General features: G+C 40.1%; 1 protein-coding gene across 9 annotated transcripts in view; it reads right to left on the reverse strand.

Annotated features, from left to right (window-relative positions):
• DIAPH2 (diaphanous related formin 2) overlaps positions 1-22,498 on the reverse strand; it is an 867,723-nt gene that overhangs the window by 310,911 nt on the left and 534,314 nt on the right. For all 9 annotated transcript variants that reach the window (XM_030576660.1, XM_030576662.1, XM_030576661.1 and 6 more), the window contains one exon: positions 2,471-2,595. In XM_030576660.1, the coding sequence (XP_030432520.1) occupies positions 2,471-2,595 (125 nt within the window). The remainder of the gene's footprint in view (positions 1-2,470; positions 2,596-22,498) is intronic.

Here is a 22,498-nt window from a genome sequence, read left to right on the forward strand (position 1 = left end):
ATAAGATTAGAATTTACGTGAAACCTGACAGCCTAAGTGCAGCTAGAACTTCAACCTGCACTTTGAGGAACCCAGGGGTGAGCTCTTTGTCCAAATCCTTTAGAACAGCACTTAAAGCACTGGAAGTGATTCAATATAATAGGCAGAGAGGGACTCTTTTTTTCTCAAGTGTGAACAAAACTAAATGTGGATCTAGCTCCTGAGGGATGCTCTGTTCACAAAACAAATCGACTGAATGAGCAGATTGGGACTGTGGTTAAGGAAGAGAGAGTAGATGAAGTAGGAGGATGAAGCTTTAGAACTGTTACGCAAAATATTGTTGGATCACATGGATTATTCTGGCCATATTCAGGACTGTTGTCTTATGAAAGCATGAAGCAACTGGGATGGAAGGGAATACATAAATTAAGAGAAAAGTTTTTGTTATAAATTAGCCCTGAATTACTTTCCTGTGGTCCAGCCAGAAACTGTTAACAAACAGGTCCATGTAGGGAAGACAGCACTTGAGAGCTTAAGACTCACTCTCTCACTGGACTCATCGCACTGTGGGCTGTTATCTGGCTTGCTGGAAAAAGTGTGTCCCTCCTGCAGGTAATCAGAAAAGGAGTGAGGGATTATATAGGTAGTGCCAGTGCATGAAAAGTCTTTTACTTGGACCAAATGGAGCAGCACCAATCCTTCAAACTATGGATGTAGTGAAATACCGGGTTCTGTAAGGATCTGCTGTGGGCAACACTGTGCTAGCTGCTCCTTTCTAGGGGGACTGGGGAGGAATTTTTCCCTTACCACAAGATTAGCCAAGGCAAAGTGGTTTTTTTTGTTTGTTTGCTTGTTTTTTTGGCCTTCCCTTCAGCAGGTTGGGGGTCTTCATTTGGGAAAACTTGAAATGGGAGTTAGGCTATGACTTTGAAACTCATTATGTCAATGTGGGACAGATGTCCAGTTCAGCTACTCTATAGGGAAGGGATGCAGTGATCAGAGAAAATGGATTGGTAAAGGATTCAAAGGATGTATTATTTAAAAGAAAAGAAACCAGGGGGTGGGATGAGGGAGGCTTAGGACTCCTATGACTGGTATGGCAGGGAGCCAAACTCCCCTCCCCCCACAAACCCTCATTCAAGAGAGGGGATGGTGAGGTCCCAGCAGCAGGTTGGTTGAGACCAGGATGGGTAAGGGAGAGGGCTGACAGAAGCTCCTTGGGAATATATTGAAATGATTATGCAGTTACTTGCACTGTACAGTTTCATCTGCTGGGTATTCCCAGATATTTAAGTATAAAGTTGTGGCCTAATTAAATCCAGTGTCTCCTGTCCTTCCAGCATGGCTGAACAATGACTTTTCTCTAACTCCCTTACAAATTAGCATGCCAACTGGCAGGATCGCTCCCCTTTATATTAGTCCACTGATCATGCTCAACAGATTTCCCCAAATGTGTTAAGGGGAGCCCACTGGAAAACATACCTATGTGTACTGTCTCTCCTACGGAGGAAATTGAATACTCCTGCTACAGACTATCAGCCCCTCAGCTTGTGTAAATAAATACATATACAAACCTCATGAGTCAGGAACAGGCAAACACACATTAAACATTTTTTTCATTTAAATAAATATATGGATTTCTATATTAAATTACTGACTGAAAATTTCCTTTAAGCACAATGGAAATGTAGTCAGTTCCATATAAATTTGATAGTCAGCTTCTTCCACTTACAGTTCTTTACTCTTGAGCAAAAGTTGAACTACTGAATAAGTGAAATTTTTTGAAAGGGGGGAGGGGGGAACAACCGGAGGTTAAATCTTTACACAGTGACTGACATAAAGCTGTCAATTTTAGTTACTTTTAGAAAAAGAATTCACAGTATTTATTCCCTAGAGAGATAACATGATAAGTTAATCTTCAGTTCAGACTATTTAATCATACTTACCAGAGCTGACACTTTTCTCTTAAAATTATAACTTTCAAAAAAATCAAAACATACAATGACTATCAGCAACTTCTAATACTTTAAACTAAAGTTTTCTTGATGAGCTAAAATTTTGTAGCTAACATTTCTCACTAAATATTTTCCATTTTCTACTCTTTTTTCCATATTCTTTCAGCCTGAAGTGATGCAACCACTATCTAAAGTTTGTTCTTGGATCATATGAAGCTATACTATCTCCAGTTTATGACAGGATCCTGGGTATTCAGCTCCTTCAGTGGGGAGCCTTGAGAGTGGTGTTATCTTTCTTCTTAAAAGTATGATTACAAATGCTACAAGCTAACCACAGAGAAGAAGCAAAACAAATGTCACTTCTGCTAATGGCTTAATGTTTTTAACACTCAAAACTTTCTGATATGCACTTCCCTGTCCAAGACAATAAACATGAAACAACAGACACTTCTAACTGTTAATTTCAAATATTGTAAATATTTAATAAGACAGACAAAAAAACTAAGATTATCAACCCAGAAGTGCAAAAAGGATATGGTCATCTTTTCCACAAATTTATCATGTGCATCTTCTGTTTTAGGGAAACTCTCAATGTCACTTGCTAGGCGATGGATCTGAAGTTCCATTGAATCAAGGTTGCTCTTGAGACTTTGAGCTGAAACTTAGAAAAGAAAATGTGACAATGAGTTAGAAAAACTCCTGTAATTCTGATTTAAAGAAAAAAGTTAAAGAAAAGCAATGTCAGTAGAAGTATTCTTGAGGTAAAGAGAATAATTCCACGAAGCAGGCTCTCATTTTTCTGAATTACTGCTCGTAAAAATTCTACCGTTCATAAAATAAGTGAGAATGTGTAATATAATATACCAAATCATCATGTTAAACGTGGGAATGTCACCATTTTATTCAACCACTAGTTCAAATGGATCTATTTCTATTTAAAGTTATTGATGGAAATTCTAATATTTCATTCTTTTAAATCTAATTTGAAGATTAAAGACAAACTAAGGTTCAAAGAGATTTTTATCTTATTAATGCATGTACTTGGCTATATAAATGATTTAAGGGAAAATTATAGAAAAAAGATCAAATGTTTTTCTTTTATTGAAATATACTGATTTCTATAAACCTACATCTGTGGAAGTCCTCAATACTTTTAACAACTACAGACAAAGATTTGGATAATAGGAACTATCGACACCTTACACAAATACAAATAAAGAAAATATAGTGAAACAGCAATAATATGAATTTAAAAATAAAATATTCTGTAATATCTCAATGTACCCTCTAACACTGTATTAATTATGGCTTTATTATCCTCCTGAGGGTCAAAATGACAGTCTGGACCTCTACATTGAATGCTTCCGCCGACATGCACATGCAGAAATTGTGGAAAAACAACATCGCTTGCCTCATAACCTAAGTCGTGCAGAACGCAACGCCATCCATAGCCTCAGAAACCACCCAGACATTATCATCAAAGAGGCTGATAAAGGAGGTGCCGTTGTCATCATGAACAGGTCTGACTGCCAAAAGGAGGCCGCCAGACAACTCTCTAATACCAAATTCTACAGGCCACTTCCCTCAGATCCCACTGAGGAATACACTAAGAAACTACAGCATCTACTCAGGACACTCCCTATACTAACACCAGAAGAAATCAACATACCCCTAGAGCCCCGACCAGGGTTATTCTATCTACTACCCAAGATCCACAAACCCGGAAATCCTGGACGCCCCATCATCTCGGGCATTGGCACTCTCACTGAAGGACTGTCTGGATATATGGACTCTCTACTCAGACCCTATGCCACCAGCACTCCCAGCTATCTCCGTGACACCACTGATTTCCTGAGGAAACTACAATGCATTGGTCACCTCCCAGAAAACACCATCCTAGCCACCATGGATGTAGAGGCTCTCTACACAAACATCCCACACACAGATGGAATACAAGCTGTCAGGAACACTATCCCTGACGATGCCACAGCACAACTGGCTGCTGAGCTCTGTGCCTTTATAGTTACACACAACTGTCATAACCTAGTCCCAGATTTGGACCTTAGCGTCCAAAATATGGGGGTTAGCATGAAAACCTCCAAGCTTAGTTACCAGCTTGGACCTGGTACTGCTGCCACCACCCAAAAAATTAGAGTGTTTTGGGGCACTCTGTTCCCCCTGAAAAACCTTCCCTGGGGACCCCAAGACCCAAATCCCTTGAGTCTCACAACAAAGGGAAATAATCCTTTTTCCCTTCCCCCCTCCAGGTGCTCCTGGAGAGATACACAGACACAAGCTCTGTGAATCTAAACAGAGGGACTCCCCCCTCCCCGTTTTCCAGTCCTGGAGAACAGAATTACCGAGAGTTAATCTCTCTTTCCCCCCTCACCCAGAGGGTATGCAAATTCAGGCGAATAAATCTAACACACACAGATCTCCCTCTGACTTCTTCCTCCCACCAATTCCTTGGTGAGTACAGACTCAATTTCCCTGAAGTTTCCCAGTAAAGAAAAACTCCAACAGGTCTCAAATAGAAAGCTTTATATAAAAAAGAGAGAAAAATACATACAAATGGTCTCTCTGTATTAAGGTAACAAATACAGGGTCAATTGCTTAAAAGAATATTGAATAAACAGCCTTATTCAAAAAGAATACAATTCAAAGCACTCCAGCAACTATAGACATGTAAATACCAAAGAAAAGAAACCACATAACTCACTATTTGATCTCTTTGTCCTTACACTTGGAAACAGAAGATTAGAAAACAGAAATCACTTCTCAAAGCTGAGAGAAAAGTAGGCAGACAGACAAAGACTCAGACACAAACTTCCCTCCACCCAGAGTTGAAAAAAAAAATCCTGTTTCCTGATTGGTCCTCTGGTCAGGTGCTTCAGGTGAAAGAGACATTAACCCTTAGCTATCTGTTTATGACAACAACTATTTCAAATTTGATGACAATATATATCTCCAGATCAGTGGCACTGCTATGGGCACCCGCATGGCCCCACAATATGCCAATATCTTTATGGCCGACCTGGAACAACGCTTCCTCAGCTTTCGTCCACTCACGCCCCTTCTCTACCTACGCTACATTGATGACATCTTCATCATCTGGACCCATGGGAAGGAGACTCTGGAAAAATTCCACCACGATTTCAACAGCTTCCACCCCACCATCAACCTCAGCCTGGACCAATCTACACGGGAGGTCCACTTTCTTGACACCACGGTGCAAATAAGTGATGGTCACATTAACACCACCCTATATCGAAAACCTACCGACCGCTATGCCTACCTTCATGCCTCCAGCTTCCATCCCGGACACATCACATGATCCATTGTCTACAGCCAAGCACTGAGGTACAACCGCACCTGCTCTAACCCTTCAGACAGAGACCAACACCTACAAAATCTCCACCAAGCATTCTCAAAACTACAATACCCGCACGAGGAAATAAGGAAACAGATCAACAGAGCCAGACATGTACCCAGAAGCCTCCTACTGCAAGACAAACCCAAGAAAGAAACCAACAGGACTCCACTGGCCATCACATACAGCCCCCAGCTAAAACCCCTCCAACGCATCATCAAGGATCTACAACCCATCCTGGACAATGATCCCAAACTTTCACAGGCCTTGGGTGGCAGGCCAGTCCTTTCCCACAGACAACCTGCCAACCTGAAACATATTCTCACCAGTAACTGCACACCGCACCATAATAACTCTAGCTCAGGAACCAATCCATGCAACAAACCTCGATGCCAACTCTGCCCACATATCTACACCAGCGACATCATCACAGGACCTAACCAGATCAGCCACACCATCACTGGTTCATTCACCTGCACATCCACCAATGTAATATACGCCATCATATGCCAGCAATGCCCCTCTGCTATGTACATCGGCCAAACTGGACAGTCTCTACGGAAAAGGATAAATGGACACAAATCAGACATTAGGAATGGCAATATACAAAAACCGGTAGGAGATCACTTCAACCTCCCTGGCCACACTATTGCAGACCTTAAGGTGGCCATCCTGCAGCAAAAAAACTTCAGGACCAGACTTCAAAGAAAAACTGCTGAGCTTCAGTTCATCTGCAAATTTGACACCATCAGTTCAGGATTGAACCAAGACTGTGAATGGCTTGCCAGCTACAGAACCAGTTTCTCCTCTCTTGGTTTTCACACCTCAACTGCTAGAACAGGGCCTCATCCTCCCTGATTGAACTGACCTCGTTATCTGTAGCTTGCTTGCTAGCATATATATACCTGCCCCTGGAAATTTCCACCACATGCATCTGAAGAAGTGGGTATTCACCCACAAAAGCTCATGCTCCAAAACGTCTGTTAATCTATAAGGTGCCACAGGATTCTTTGCTGCTTTTATTATCCTTGAAATTCTTTACACTTTTTTTCCTGTCGTCCGCCTAGAAGACTTATCTCAAGACCCATATTGAAAGTGTGTTAGTATTGCATATTCACTTTACACCTACTCCAGCCTGGTTCTCACAGGATTCTTCTCTACCTTTCACTTGCTATATACTCTATACTTTCCTACACCTACCAGCATCTATGAAGAATAATATCTGACAATGCTTTAAAGAACTAACATTTTCCAATTTTGGATGGCTATGACACTAAGTATAGTGATTGTAGCATCAGGGCTTCCAAACTGTGGGTTGTAATATGCTTCCATGGAAAACAAAGTACATTTCTCAACCAGGGTGGATAACTATCAAAGATTTTTTTTAATCAGTTTGGTTGGGTTTAATAAATGTATGTGTGTGCTATCTCTACAAAGTAAAATATGCATTTTTAACCATCTTCTGCCATGTGCCTTCTGATGTGCACCACATATTGCTGTGGAGCTCACAAAAATCAGTCCCTGAGCTTGGTCATGAAATTACAATAGCAGATTTTTCAAAGTTAGCCCTTTAATATTAGTGTGCTGTTTCACAGGCAGATCCTTCCTCGGCATTACTTTCTGAGTCTCTAGAATTTTGCCGCTTTCATTTTATGGAAATGTCTTTGATACAAACTAGCAAGTTTTTAATTAAAATGGAGACAGCTCTAAAGGTAAGTAGTCTCACTCTAAGGCAGATATCTACTGATTGATTACTAGGTCTCTTTCCTGAATGTTTTATGTCTTATATCATATCACTGTATACAAGATTCTTTCCTGTAGTTTATCTGGTTGTGCTTCCTGCGTTCTTTTAGTAAGGGGACTCAGTTGATCTATAACTGTAATACACTAGACACTTTTTTCACAGGTTTTCATTTTTTTATTTAATTAGTAAGTTTTACTGTTTCACAAGTGACTCACCCAGAATACTTAATATGAGTAGCTTTACCTTTCTTTTTTTATTTTTGTACTTAAAATAAAACTGTGTTTAAAAAAACAATACATCAAAAGGTTTAAAACAAAACAAGTAGGAAAAGTCATACATACAACACACACAGACAGTGGAGGCACAGATATGCAGATGTAAATCCACTACAAACAGCAAAAATCTATTAAACTGACCCTGTTCTCATCTGTACCCATTTTGCATCGGTGTAACTTCATGGAACTTAATGTAGTTACTGCCAATTTAAAGTGGCAACAAGTCATATTTTGTAAGCATAGTAAATATCGAATTCCAATATACTGCATATATCTTATTTTAATTGAGGGGGGAGAGTACGATACTAGATGAGCAGAAGATGCAATAGCACAGCCAATGAAGTAAGGCCAAAGTCTTGCAAACATGAGCAATGCAGGCTGACCTTTGCACCCAATACAAATAGTTTATTAGTTTATTAATTTTTGGCAAGCCTGAAGAGAAACAATGATATTTGTGCTGTAAATTAAGAACATGTTTGAATTACAACAGTAACGGGTTTTATCAGCAATGTGATATATTTGGATAGAGAAAAAACAGCAGAGAAGTAAAATGCACTGGAATTGAAAAATAAATTAGAAAGATAGAAATGGTTATTTTGTTGGTAAAGAGAATAGTAGATGTTAAACAAACTGGCACCATAACAGAAAACAAAGTTTAACTGCATTCAGCACTCTGAAAATATTTAAGCGCTTAATTGCCTCGCAAAAATAGTTCTTTACCTTTGCGTTTGAAATTTAAAAGTATCAAGACAAAACCAATTAAGAATGACAAAAAAGCATAATAAGTTTCTGTGCTTAATTAATCCTCATATTAGACCAAAAATCGCCCAACTATTTCCCTACTGGGGTCTTGGAAATCTTAGTATGTTGACATTTGGGGAAAAAAACTCACATGGGATGCATTTAAAAGTGACTTTATTGTAATTAGTGAACTATGAACAAGTTAAAACTTTCCGAGATTCAGAAGAACACCACAGAGTACTCGTGTTGGTGTCTCACTGACACCGTGATCAAATATATTTAAAAAAAAAAAAAAGCTACACACTGTACAGATGCCAGGGTCGAACTCACCCCAGGTTTAGATAATGAAAACAGATAGTAACAGCAACAATATAAAAGGTACATACACAGTGAAGTGGGAGTAAACAACCTACTACACCTCTACCCTAATATAACGCGACGTGATATAATACAAATTTGGATATAACGCGGTAAAGCAGTGCTCCGGGAGGTGGGGGATGTGCACTCCGTTGGATCAAAGCAAGTTCGCTATCATGCAATTTCAGCTATAACATGGGAAGATTGTTTGGCTCCCAAGGATAGCTTTATATCAAGGTAGAGGTGTACTTTGAACAAATGGGGCACATAGGTGCCATTTTCTGAATATACAAGTTTTTACATTTCACTCATTTTTTCTGTGCTTTCTGTATCATTCTCTGGAACAGATGTAACTCCTTCCTTATTTTCGAGGCCCTACACATCAGTACCCAGCATGCTAGATGCTGCTTCCCTAGAAGCCTGAGGAAAGGATGCAAGGTTTCTTTTCTGCACCACTGTGACAGGATGTATAAACCCTGCGCTTATCAGGTAGGGGCCACTACCAGGAATCAGAGACTATGGCTTGTACCAGTCTAACACCATGATGGAAATTAGGCATGGAGAAGTACCACCCCCTCAACAACAGAGGCACTCCAGAGAGACTCTTCTTACACAGTAGTTTGACCACTTCTGTATCCATGTCCCTAATACATCTCTTACTCAAAGATTTTTGATGACATATGCAATTCAACAAAATTCAAATGATACAGTCATTCAGACATGTGCATATGCAATGCAACAGCAAGAGGCTTTTTCCCAGCAACCAAGAGCCTTTTCTACCCAACAATGAGTCTTTGCCCCAGCAACTGTGGGCTTGCCAGAAAATGAATCTGACTATTGTGGCTTCCCTAAAAAACTCTTCCTAGCAAGTGTAGGCTTCCCAGAAAAATCAAATTGAGAGTGTTATCTTGGAAGAAACTCAATTTGCTGGACAACTGTGTTCATACATAAGGCAAATGTTATCTGGGGTCTCAATGACTCTCCGAGACTCTTTTGGTGCATTTTTTGGAAAAACAAAAACCACTCAAATGAGGAAGATAATAACAATGCTGAAATATTAATATAATCATATCATAACTTCTGCCTCAAAATTAAAACAATCTAATGCTAGAATACCTTCATAATTAATTTAGGGGTTTAGAGACCATAATAAAGGCCCAATTTAAATGTACACTCCAAATTAAAAAACACAGTAAAAGAACTAAAAAAGAGCCACCATGGCTTAACCATGTAAAAGAAGCAGTGAGAGATAAAAAGGCATCTCATAAAAAAAAAGTTAAATCCTAGTGAGGTAAATAGAAAAGAGCATAAACACTGCCAAATTAAATGCAGAAATGTAATAAGAAAAGCTAAAAAGGACTTTGAAGAACAGCTAGCCAAAAACTCAAAGTGTAATAACAAAATGTTTTTTAAGGACATCAGAAGCAGGAAACCTGCTAAACCACCAGTGGACTGAGATAAAAAAGGAGCACTTAAAGATGATAAAGTCATTGCGGAGAAACTAAATGAATTTTTTGCTTCTGTCTTCACAGCTGAGGATGTTAGGAAGATTCCCAAACCTGAGCTGTTCATTGTAGGTGACAAATCTGAGGAATTGTCACAGATTGAAGTGTCATTAGAAGAGGTTTTGGAATTAACTGATAAATTTAATGGCTGGAAGTCACCAGGATCAGATGGCATTCACCCAAGAAATCTGAAAGAACTCAAATGTGAAATTGCAGAACTATTAACTATGGTTTGTAACTAGTCCTTTAAATTGGCTTCTCTACCCAGTGATTGGAAGATAGCTAATGTAACGCCAATATTTAAAAAGGGCTCTAGAAGTGATCCCGGCAATTACAGACCGGTAAGTCTAATGTCAGTACCAGACAAATTAATTGAAACAATAATAAAGAATAAAATTGTCAGACACATAAAAGAACAAATTGTTGGGCAAAAGTCAACATGGCTTCTGTAAAGGGAAATCATGTCTTACTAATCTATTAGCATTCTTCAAGGGGTCAACAAACATGTGGACAAGGGAGATCCAGTGGAGACATAGTGTATTTAGATTTCTAGAGCGCATTTGACAAGGTCCCTCACCAAAGGCTCTTATGTAAATTAAGTTGTCATTGGATAAGAGATAAGATCCTTTCATGGATTGAGAACTAGTTAAAAGACAGGGAACAAAGGGTAGGAAATGATGGTAAATTTTCAGAATGGAGAGGGGTAACTAGTGGTGTTCCCCAAGGGTCAGTCCTAGGACCAAGCCTATTCAACTTATTCATAAGTGATCTGCAGAAAGGGGTAAACAGTGAGGTGGCAAAGTTTGCAGATGATACTAAACTGCTCAAGATAGTTAAGACCAAAGTAGACTATGAAGAACTTCAAAAAGATCTCACAAAACTAAGTGATCGGGCAACAAAATGGCAAATGAAGTTTAATGTAGATAAAGGTAAAGTAATGCACATTGGAAAAAAATTACCCCAAATATACATAAAATATGATGGGGGCTAATTTAGCTACAACTAATCAGGAAAGAGATCTTGGAGTCATCATGGATAGTTCTCTGAAGATGTCCACGCAATGTGCAGTGGCAGTCAAAAAAGTAAACAGGATGTTAGGAATCATTCAAAAAGGGATAGCGAATAAGATGGAGAATATTTTATTGCCCTTATATAAATCCTTATATGAATACTGCATACAGATGTGGTCACCTCATCTCAAAAAAGATATACTGGCATTACAAAAGGTTCAGTGAAGGGCAACTAAAATGATTAGGGGTTTGGAATGGGTCTCATATGAGGAGAGATTAAAGAGGCTAGGACTTTTCAGCTTGGAAAAGAGGAGATTAAGGATGGATATGATAGAGGCATGTAAAATCATGCGTGGTGTGGAGGAAGTGAATAAGGAAAAATTATTTACTTGTTACCATAATATAAGAACTAGGGGCCACCAAATGAAATTAATGGGCAGCAGGTTTAAAACAAATAAAAGAAAGTTCTTTTTCACACAGCACACAGTTAACCTGTGGAACTCCTTGCCTGAGAAGCTGTGAAGTCTAGGACTATAAGAGTTTAAAAGAGAACTAGATAAATTAATGAAGGTTAAGTCCATTAATGGCTATTAGTCAGAATGGGTAAGGAATGGTGTCCCTGGCCTCTGTTTGTCAGAGGGTGGAGATGGACGGCAGGAGAGAGATCACTTGATCATTACCTGTTAGGTTCACTTCCTCTAGGGCACCTGCCATTGGCCACCGTTGGTAGACAGGATACTGTGCTGGATGGACCTTTGGTCTGACCCAATATAGCCATTCTTATGTTCTTAAATGACACTAATAACATTGGAGTGACTTTTTTTACTACACTAAAATCACAACAGATATTCAGATTAAATCAACTATAACAGGTTGTTCTCATCATAGTCTGAGAATATGTAAAGAAAGAAAAGGCAGTGGTTTGCCTATCATGTTTTAAACTTTTGTATGTGTTTGGGGTCCTGGAAATCCCAAAGATCTTAGAAGTGTAATATTTCATTTTTATCGCTGACAGTGACAGGTCTAACTGATTCCACTACCTTTTTAATGATTTTTTTTTATGACTACACATAAACCTTAACAGGTAGGATGATAAAACCACTGAGGAAAGACTGAACTCCTTCCTAGTTTGAGAATACGTAAGCAGCACAGATTTGGCATGACAATTTTTATTTACATTTTTGCACACAATGGGGTCAGATAGGCCCCCAAAACATTAGGAGGTTATATAAAACAAGGCAATAATTTTCAGTGCTTTTAAAACCAGAATTCAGAGAACAGTTCAGGTTCAAGTCTGAGGTCAAGATCACCATCAGTACTAATGGATCTTTGGACAGGAAGTCTGAGGGATGCATTATACATTAAAGAGCTGTACTCCTCCATTGATAGGTGCCCAACTTTCACTAACAACACTGCTAATCATGGGTGGAAATAGATTACAACTTATTTGAATTAGCATGTGTAGGTTGTGCACAAAATCCCAAAGGCAGTCTGATTTGCTCGGAAGTGTTTGTAAATGAATCAATGACATCACGCAGCTAGAATTTAAAGAAAAAGTCACAATCAAATGAATGGATATTTCTAAAGAAAAACATCCAAACAGCAGAAACATTACCAGAGGTGTGTAGAAATGTGCATCTTACGAGCACATAAGCATGGAAATTGCATTCTTTTGATAAAATCTTATATTTTGATACCTAAGATCCTAACAAATTGAATGTTGTCCCTTTAAATAACAACATTTTAAGCCTCAGCTCATGGACAGAGGTAACGGTGAAATCCAAAACTACTTGTATTATTCAACTAAATGTTTTAACCAAGGTAAAAGTACAAGGACAAAGACTTACTCTTTACATTTACTGAAATATTTTAATTTCTGACACACAGGACAAAAGACAATTTTGTAGATTATCTGTAAGATGTTTCTTGACTAGCCAAATCAGTGTCATTCAATGACATTTTTAAAAACAGAAAAATGTCAGAGGTGAGATCTTCTCCTTTTGTGTGAGCGAGTATGTCTGCTTTTTGTTTATGAAGTAAGCAAGCTGTAGGTACATATTGCTTGGTGATTCTGAATGCTGTCAAAGCATCCATAGGCATGAAGGTCATCCCCCAGTCTTTGTGATCATATCTCCATTGCAGAGTTAGTCGGGGCTAACATGGGTGGAGCATCCCCACAGTAAAACACTATTCATGTAAGACCCACGTAACTGCATCCGCAATGGTGCTGTACTAGCTTGAGTGCTGGGCTGGATTTCTAGCAGGCTATCCTGTGACATGTAGTGTTGCATCAAACTGGGCACTCTACAAATGCTTTCTCCCTCCCTTCCTCCCTAATAGGGAGAAGCTGTCCGTGGCAGTAACACGAGAACAGTACTTTATGTAAATAACTTCCAAGTGGACTTCATCATTATTAATTCAGACAGTTCTGATGAAAACAAAACAGCATTTCCCAGAAAGAATTTGTAATGAAAATGTCATTAAGGAATTCAGTACTCTGCCTCAGAGCTTGACCTTAAACCTTGGGATCCTCACAAGTCTGCCGAGTAACAGGGCAGGGTTCCCTTGTCAAAACCAATACTTTTTCATGAAATATTTCAGATGCGATGAACTGGTATTTTCTGACAAAACAGTATCTCATCGGAGATCAGCTCATGGGCGTGTGCTCTCTCATTATGTGTGTACATATGTGCTTGCACAAGCACACACACTCCAACCCTCCCCCTGCTGTTTAGGAAAGGTATTAGAGACTTTATTTTAAATGAATAATTGTTCAATGTATATTTACATATATAATGCTGCATGCACATTTTTCCCGTTTCCACTCATCAGTAAATCATTGTGAAGGATTTACTACTTAAGTATTATGAAAGATGACAAATGAGAAGATGTTTTCATTGGCTTTGTGATGGGTCATGGACATTTGATAAGAGCCTTTGGAGGTTTTGGGTCAGTAAGCTTGTTAATAACAAATAGGCACAATACTGTGTACATTCAGGAAAATGGAACTTTTTTGAACAGGCAGTCCTTGCTGTAAATATGTAAGACTGAACCAGTATTCTGTCACTGCTCCCTCCCCAAAATGGGCACTTGCAAAGAAAAAGGAAGAACATTATTTTTTCTTTTAGTCTGCCAGTCAGATTTTGTGTATACCATATCCCTCCTTGTTTTCACAAGCACCAAGTTCTGTGGTGCATTATCTACCCTGCATATTGAAGGAAAACTCAGTTTTACCAAGATAAATTTGTTTTGTTTCATTTGTTTAATGTTTTTTAAATTTATTAATTGTTATTAGGATCCTTTAAAGTATCAATCTGAACACATTCTAATTTTGGTTTTATTCATAAAATAAAAACAAATGCTGTTCTCAAAATAACAAGGACTTCATGCGTACCTACCTGCAAAAAACAAACTTTATTTTCTCCACTAGTATACTATTGCTGCCTAATAAAAATATGAGCTGAAATAAGCAACAACATATTGACTAATATGATCAAGATAAATGCTGATTAAACTAAAAAAGTTTCCAAAATGCATTTTATGCATATATTAGTTAAATTCTATTAGTGGATCTGAAAACTCACCATAAATCTATGTAATTTTAAAGAAGTGTGTTTAAAAATGTGGTCATAAACAGCATCCAACAAATACAACATCAAAATCCCAATTCCTATTGCAATATCTACATACGGTAACTCCTCACTTAAAGTCATCCTGGTTAACGTTGTTTCATTGTTGATCAATTAGGGAACATGCTCGTTTAAAGTTGTGCAATGTTCCCTTCTAACGTCATTTGGCAGCCACCTGCTTTGTCCACTGCTTGCAGGAAGAGAGCCTGTTGCAGCTAGCTGATGAGGGCTTGGAACCAGGGTGAACCGGCAGCCCCCCTATCAGCTCCCCGTGCTGCAGCCACCCAGTAGGCTATCAATCAACAGTTCAGCTGTTCCTCCCCCCATGCCGTGTGCTGCTCCTGCCCTCTGCCTTGGAGCTGCTCCCAGAGACTCCTGTTTGCTGTGCAAGGGGGGAAGGCAGGGCTAATGTCAGGTTGTCCCCCTCCCCTGCTCCTGCACCCGCTTACCCCTTCTCCATATAGAGCAGGGAGGGGACACGGAGGGAGAGACACAAAAAGTTGGGGCAGCAGCTGCTGTCTCAGCTTCCTGATCCCCTTAAAAGGACAATGCACTTAAGAGTGGTCAGCTTACTTAAGGGGCAGTGTGCATCTCTCTCTCTCCCTCACACACACAACGTGTGTCTCTCTGTCTGTTATGCTGTCTCCCTTCCCTCCTGTTCGTGCTGCCTTGATGAGAGGATACATTAACAACAATGTGTTAATTCTTGAGGACTCAGTTACTGCTAGTCATCATTTAGCAGTAAGGCATTCTCTGGGGAATATCCCTCCCTCTTCCACCCTCCAATTTCACCACCTCAATCAAGCTTCACAATCATCATAGCTGTGAACAGTATTAAATTGTTCGTTGAAAATGTATACTGTGTGTACATTTATATAATATAGTTTTTTGTTTGGTGACAACATTTTTCCTGGAACCTAACCCCCCTATTTACATTAATTCTTAGGGGGGAATTGGATTTGCTTAACATCGTTTCACTTAAAGTCACATTTTCAGGAACATAACTACAACATTAAGCGAGAAGTTACTTTATTTGTCACAATGCTTGGGCATTAGGTAGTGCATCATTTCCACTGATGATCATTTTCATATATTAACCCCCTAACACTGAAATTCTCAACATAGGATGTCAAAATTAGGGTTTCTAATCATCAAGGGAAACAGCTTTAAGCGGGCTTTAAATGGGCCAATATCACAAAGCTGAAAACAATTATGCAAAATCAGCTGGGAGGAAAAAATTAATCTGAACAAATTTAAATGATAATTAGCAATTGTTTAAGAACACTTTACAAGAGGCACAGAAACCACAATCAAGGAAGAAGGTTATACTGGTTAAAAATGCAACCTGTTTAGAGAGAAAGTGAAGGCAGCGCGCATGCTCTCTTTCTAATGTATAAGAAATGGAAGAAAGAGGGAGTTAATATTAATGAATACAAACCGGAAGCTAGGAATTGTAGAAAACTGATAAGGCAAGCAAAGGGACATAAGGAAAAATCTATGGTTGGTAGAGTTAAGGACAATAAAGAGATAATTGTAAAGTACATTAGGAACAAAAAAGAATCTAATAATGGTATTGGTCAATTACTAGATGGAAATTGTAGAATTATCAGTAACAATGCAGAAAAGGCAGAAGCGTTCAATACATAGTTCTGTTCTGTATTTGGGAGATAAAACAGATGATGATCAGATGAAAACCTTCTTTCCATTCCACAAGTCTCTCAGGAAGATGTTAAATAGTAGCTACTAAAGCTAGACATATTTAAATCATCAGATCATATAACTGGCATCCAAGGATTTAAAATAGCTAACTGAGGAGCTTGCTGGACCATTAATGTTGATTTTTAATAAATCGTGGGACACCAGAAAAGTCTCACAAGACTGGAAGAGAGCTTATGTTGTGCCAATATTTAAAAAGAGTAGATGGGATGACCCAGGTTATTATAAGTGTGTCTGTCTAACATCAATCTTGGGCAAGATAATGGAGTTGCTGCTATGAGACTTCATTAATAAAGAATTGAAGGAAGATTATATAGAGAGTAATATAGTTAAGGCCAATCAATATGGGTTTATGGAAAATAGTTCCTTTGAAACTAGGTGATTTTTTAAAAAAATGAGATTACAAGTTTGGCTGATAGAAGTAGTAAGGTTAATAGACCTCTGTAAGGCATTTAACTTGGTATCATGGGACATATTGATTAGAAAAACCTAGAAAGATATAAAAAAGAATGAGGCATACATTAAATGGATTAAAAACTAACTAACAAATTAGGTCACAAAATGTAATTTTAAATGCAAATAATCAACAAACAGGCATGTTTCTCGTGTAATCCTACAGGGAATGGTTCTTGGCTCTATGCTATTTAACATTTTATCAATGACCTGGAAGAAAACAAAATCATTACTGATAAAGTTTGCAGATAACCCAACACTGGAGGAATGGTAAATATTGAAGAGGACAGGTCACTGATACAGAGCAATCTGGATCTCCTGGTAAGCTAAGCACAAAAACAATGTGTGTTTTAATATGGCTAAATGTAAATGTATACATCTAGGAATAAAGAACATAGGCCATACTTACAAGATGGGTGACTCTATCCTGGGAAGCAGGGACTCTGAAAAATATTTTGGGGGTCACAAAGGATAATCAGCTGAACATGAGCTCTGAGTGTGACACTGTTGCCAAATGGGTTAATGTGATCCTTGAATGCAAAAAAGTGAATTTCAAGTAGGAATAGAGTGCCTCTATATTTGGCACTGGTAAAACTGCTGTTGGAATACGGTTTCCAGTTCTGGTGTCCATTGTTTGAGAAAGAGGTTGATAAATTGGAGTGGGTGAAAAGAAGAGCAACAAGAACAAGTAAAGGATTAGAAAACTTTCCCTGCTGTGATAGACTCAAGGTGCTCAATCTATTTTGCTCAAAGAGAGGGATAAGTTGATTACACTGATTATATAAATGGGGAACAAACATTTGATAATGGGCGCTTCACTCTAGCAGAGAAAGTTATAACCCAATACAGTGGCTGAAAGTTGAAGCTAGACAAATTGAGACTGAAAGCAAGGCATACATTTTTTATCAGTGAGGGTAATTAACCACTGGAACAATTTACCAAGGGTCATAGTGGATTCTCCATCACTGGCAATTTTTAAATCAAGACAAGATGTTATTCTAAAAGATCTACTGTAGGAATTATTGTGGGGAAGTTCTATGGCCTGTGTTATACAGGAGGTCAGACTAAACAATCACTTCTGACCTCAGAGTATGAATCTATGGCTCATACTACTGAAAAATGCAGCTGTGCCTTTAAGGGAGATCTGACAGCAGTGAGAAATTAATTAAAATATCCACATATTTATTTACACTAAAAACAGTAGCAGGGACAGCCATATAAGTATGATGAACACCAAAGTAATAATTTCAGCCACATACCATGTGTATTGTATACTAATAGAGAAAGTATATATTTTCATCACAGATGAAGGCCACAATCAGATTACACTGTCTATAACACAGGGTACTGCATGTGTACAGCACAAGGACTAACCGTCTTCACTACATATAGTTGAAAAATATTCTTGAATTAATATTCTGCACCTGGTTATTTACATTATATACATCTCAACGCTTACCCATTTTGCACTGCTTAGTACAAGTCTCAGCATGTTCCTCAATTATACCACATACCTGAATATTTATTTCAAGAGCCTACCATTATTTCCTCTACTCAACAGTGCATTTGTAACCTCTAATATTCATTTTGTTCAGTCAAGTGCTGTGTAATTGAAACATGAGCCTCTTACAAACAAAATTAACAAAACTCTTAGAGATTTTATTTTTCCTTTACAGTCTCTAGAAAAATACTGAAACAGAAGAATTAGATAGCTTGTTGGACTTTGAGGCTTTTTCCTTCTAGGTTAATGGTTCCAATCTGACTACTGAATGGGGAAGAAAAAAATCAGTCACCACTGACACACTGTAGCCCACATGTAGCATTCTTGAAAGAGGTCAGATTGGCCATTTTGTCAACAGAGACTGAAGTTTTTGATCTATCTACAGAACCAATATTGAAGGGGAAGCAATAATGCATATGTGGCCAGTATTACTAATACGCCTCATCTGTGACTGTGAAGTCCAACCACTAAGAAGTTGATTTTTAGAAACTGATTGTCTACAGTCTATTGTGTATGTCCCCACTAAGCGCATTAAGTTGGCGGAGTGCATCCTCACTACCGTGGCTAACATCGACTCATGGAGCGGTGCACTGTGGGAAGCTATCCCACAGTTCCCGCAGTCTCTGCTGCCCATTGGAATTCTGGGCTAAGCTCCCAATGCCTGATGAGGCAAAAACATTGTCACAGGTGCTTTTGGGTACATGTCGTCAGTCTCCCCTCCCTCCCTCTGTGACAGCAACTGAAGGCAATCATTTTGCGCCTTTTTTCTGGGTTACCCGTGCAGACGCCATAGCACGGCAAGCATGGAGCCCGTTCAGCTCACTGCTGCAGTTGCAAGCATTATAAACACCTCACCCATTATACTGCAGGATGTGCAGAACCTGGCTAAGAGACAGCAGCACAAGGACGATTGTGAGGACATGGACACAGAATTCCTGAAAGCACGGGATGTGGCAATTGGGACATCATGGCAGCAGTGGGGCTGGTTGATACAGTGGAACGCTGATTCCGGTCCCGGCAAACAAGCACAGACTGGTGGGACCACATAGTGTTGCAGGTATAGGATGATTCCCAGTGGCTACAAAACTTTCGCATGTGTGAGGCCACTTTCCTGGAACTCTGTGAGTTGCTTTCCCCTGCCCTGAAGCACAGGAATACCAGGATGAGAGCTGCCCTAACAGTTGAGAAGCGAGTGGTGATAGCCATGTGGAAGCTTGCAACACTTGACTGCTACCGGTCAGTTGGGAATCAATTTGGAGTGGGCAAATCTACTATGGGAACTGCTGTGATTCCAGTAGCCAATGCAGTCACTGTTGTTCTGCTACCAAGGGTAGTGACTCTAGGAAATGTGCAGGTCATAGTGGATGGCTTTGCTGCAATGGGTTTCCCTAACTGTGGTGGGGCGATAGACGGAATGCATATCCCTATCTTGGCACAGGACCACCTTGTCAACCAGTACATAATCCTCAATGGTGCTGCAAGCACTGGTGAATCACAAGGGACGTTTCACCAACATCAATGTGGGATGGCTGGGAAAGGTGCATGACGCTCACATCTTTAGGAACTCAGGGCTGTTTGAGCAGCTGTAAGAAGGGACCTACTTCTCAGACCAGAAAATTATTGTTGGGGATTTTGAAATGCCAATAGTTATTCTTGGAGACCCAGCCTACCCCTTGCTCCCATGGCTTATGAAGCCTTAGACAGGCAGCCTGGAAAGTAGTAAGGAGCAGTTCAACTATAGGCTGAGCGAGTGCAGAATGGTGGTAGAGTGTGCCTTTGGAAGTTTAAAAGCTCGCTGGTGCTGTTTGCTGACTAGGTTAGACCTCAGTGCAACCAATATTCCTATTGTTATTCCTGCTTGCTGTGTGCTCCACAATACCTGTGAGAGTAAGGGGGAGATGTTTATGGTGGGGTGGGAGGTTGAGGCAAATCGCCTAGCTGCCAATTTTGAACAGCCAGACACTAAGGCAATTAGAAGAGCACAGGTATGCATGCTGTGCATCAGAGAGGCTTTGAAAACCAGTTTCATGACTGGCCAGGTTATAGTGTGACAGTTGTGTGTGTTTCTCTTTGATGAAAACCTGCCCCCTTCGTTGATTTTAATTCCATGTAAGCCAACTACCCTCCCCCGTTCAATCACAGCTGGCAAAGGAAATAAAGTCACTATTGTTTTGAAACCATTCATTCTTTATTAATTTTTTTTTTAAAAGGGCAGATAACTGATAAGGTAGCCCGGGTGGGGGAGGAGCGAAGGACAAGGCCACATTGCTTATTGTAGCCACATTACAAATCAAAACTGTTTGAATGACAGCCTTCTATTGCTTGGGCCATCCTCTGGAGTGGAGTGGCTGGGTGCCCAGAATCTCCCTCCCCCCCTCCCCCCCCCGTATTCATGGCCATCTGGGTGAGGAGGATATGAAACTCAAGGAGGAGGGCAGGCGGTTGTACAGTGGATGCAGCGGCGGTCTGTGCTCTTGTTGCCTTTCCTGCAGCTCCACCAGATGCCTGAGCATGTCAGTTTGCTCCCCCACTAGCCTCAGCATTGTATCCTGCCTCTTCTCATCACGCTCACTTAATGCTTTCCTGGACTCTGCCACTGAATGCCTCTACGCATTCAGCTGTGCCCTATAAGTGTGGGAGGACCACATGAGCTCGGAAAACATGTCATCGTGAGTGTGTTTTTTTCACTTTCTAATCTGCAATAACCTCAGGGATGGAGATGACAGGGGGAGCATAGAAACATTTGCACCTGTGGGGGGATAAAAAGGGAGAATAAAATTTAAGATGATACATTTCGGAGAACAAAAGGGAGACTCTTTCACAGTGAATCAAGCAATTCACAGCAGACAGCACATGTGCTTTAGGTACAAGGTTGCATTTTGCCTTTTATATTGAGTTCCTGCCGGTATGGTGATACATCACACATGGTTGGATAACAAAATTCAGTTTCCAGGAAGCCATGGTAAGCCAAAGGGTATGCGGGTTTGGCTTCTAATGACTTCATAACATGTGGGAATGTTTTCAAACTGCAGCACCCTCCTTTCCCATAGCAAGCAATGCCGGTTGGGTTTGCCATTTAAAAGGAGAGGCTGTGGTTTTCGGGTGCAGCACACACCTCTTTCCACACCTCTGCGTGGCTATTTGGGATGATTCCTTCACCCCTCTCCCCATTGCATGGTTATTCTCAGGGATGCTCCCTTTAAGCCAAGTGCAAACAGCCCAACATGAATGAGGTCCTTTTACTGTTCCCTTACAAAAATTCCTGTTTCAGCTAGGTGACCATGAATGATATCACGCTCCTGAGGCTAACACAAAAAGATACAGACCGAACGTTATTTGAATGCGACCAAAATCCAGGATCATTTGCTGACATGCTTTGTGCTGGAATGAGTCCAGACTACTTGCTACGGGCCTGGTGTGGTAAAGTGTCCTACTGTAGAGGACAAAAGAAGGCAGCCCTCCCCAGAAACCTTCTGCAAAGGTTATCAGAGTATCTCCAGGAGAGCTTCATGGAGATGTCCCTGGAGGATTCTCACTCCATCCCCAGACACGTTAACAGATTTCTCCAGTAGCTGTACTGGCCGCAAATGCATCCTAAGTCTTCAGGGCAAATCAAACATTAAACATTATTGCTTTAAAACTCTGTACTGTAGTTACAAACATGCACTCACCAGAGATGTCTTCTCCGCCTTCAGGGTTGGGGATCCTGCCTTGAGAGGGCATTTGGCTCCAGGGTGATGAAAAGGTCCTGGCTGCTGGGGAGAATGGATTCACTGCTTGCCTTCTCCCCTTCCTCATCCACAAAATCCTCCTCCATGTAGCATGAGACTCTCCATTTGCAGGTGTTCACAGACAGTAGCGGGGTAGTGGTAGGGTCCCACTCTAGAATGCCATGCCGCTGATCACAGAAGTGGCATGTATGGGGCTCTGACCCAGAGCAACCGTTTGCCTCCTTTGTGTTTTGGTAGGCTTGCCTGAGCTTGAATTTCATGCGGCACTGCTGTGTGTCCCTGTTGTAGCCTCTGTCAATCATGCCCTGTGCAGTTTTGGCATATATATTAGCATGTCTTCTTTTTGATCAGAGTTCTGCCAGCACAGATTCTTCTCCCCATACAGCAATCAGATCCAGTGTCTCCTGTTCACTCCATGCTGGAGTTCATTTGCATTTCTAGGACTGCATGGTCACCTGTGCTGTTGAGCACACCATGCTGATCAAACAGGAAATTAAATTCAAAAGTTCCTGTGGCTTTTCCTGTGTACCTG

The sequence above is a fragment of the Gopherus evgoodei genome, chromosome 9 (genome assembly GCF_007399415.2).
Source record: "Gopherus evgoodei ecotype Sinaloan lineage chromosome 9, rGopEvg1_v1.p, whole genome shotgun sequence".
NCBI lineage: Eukaryota > Metazoa > Chordata > Testudines > Testudinidae > Gopherus > Gopherus evgoodei.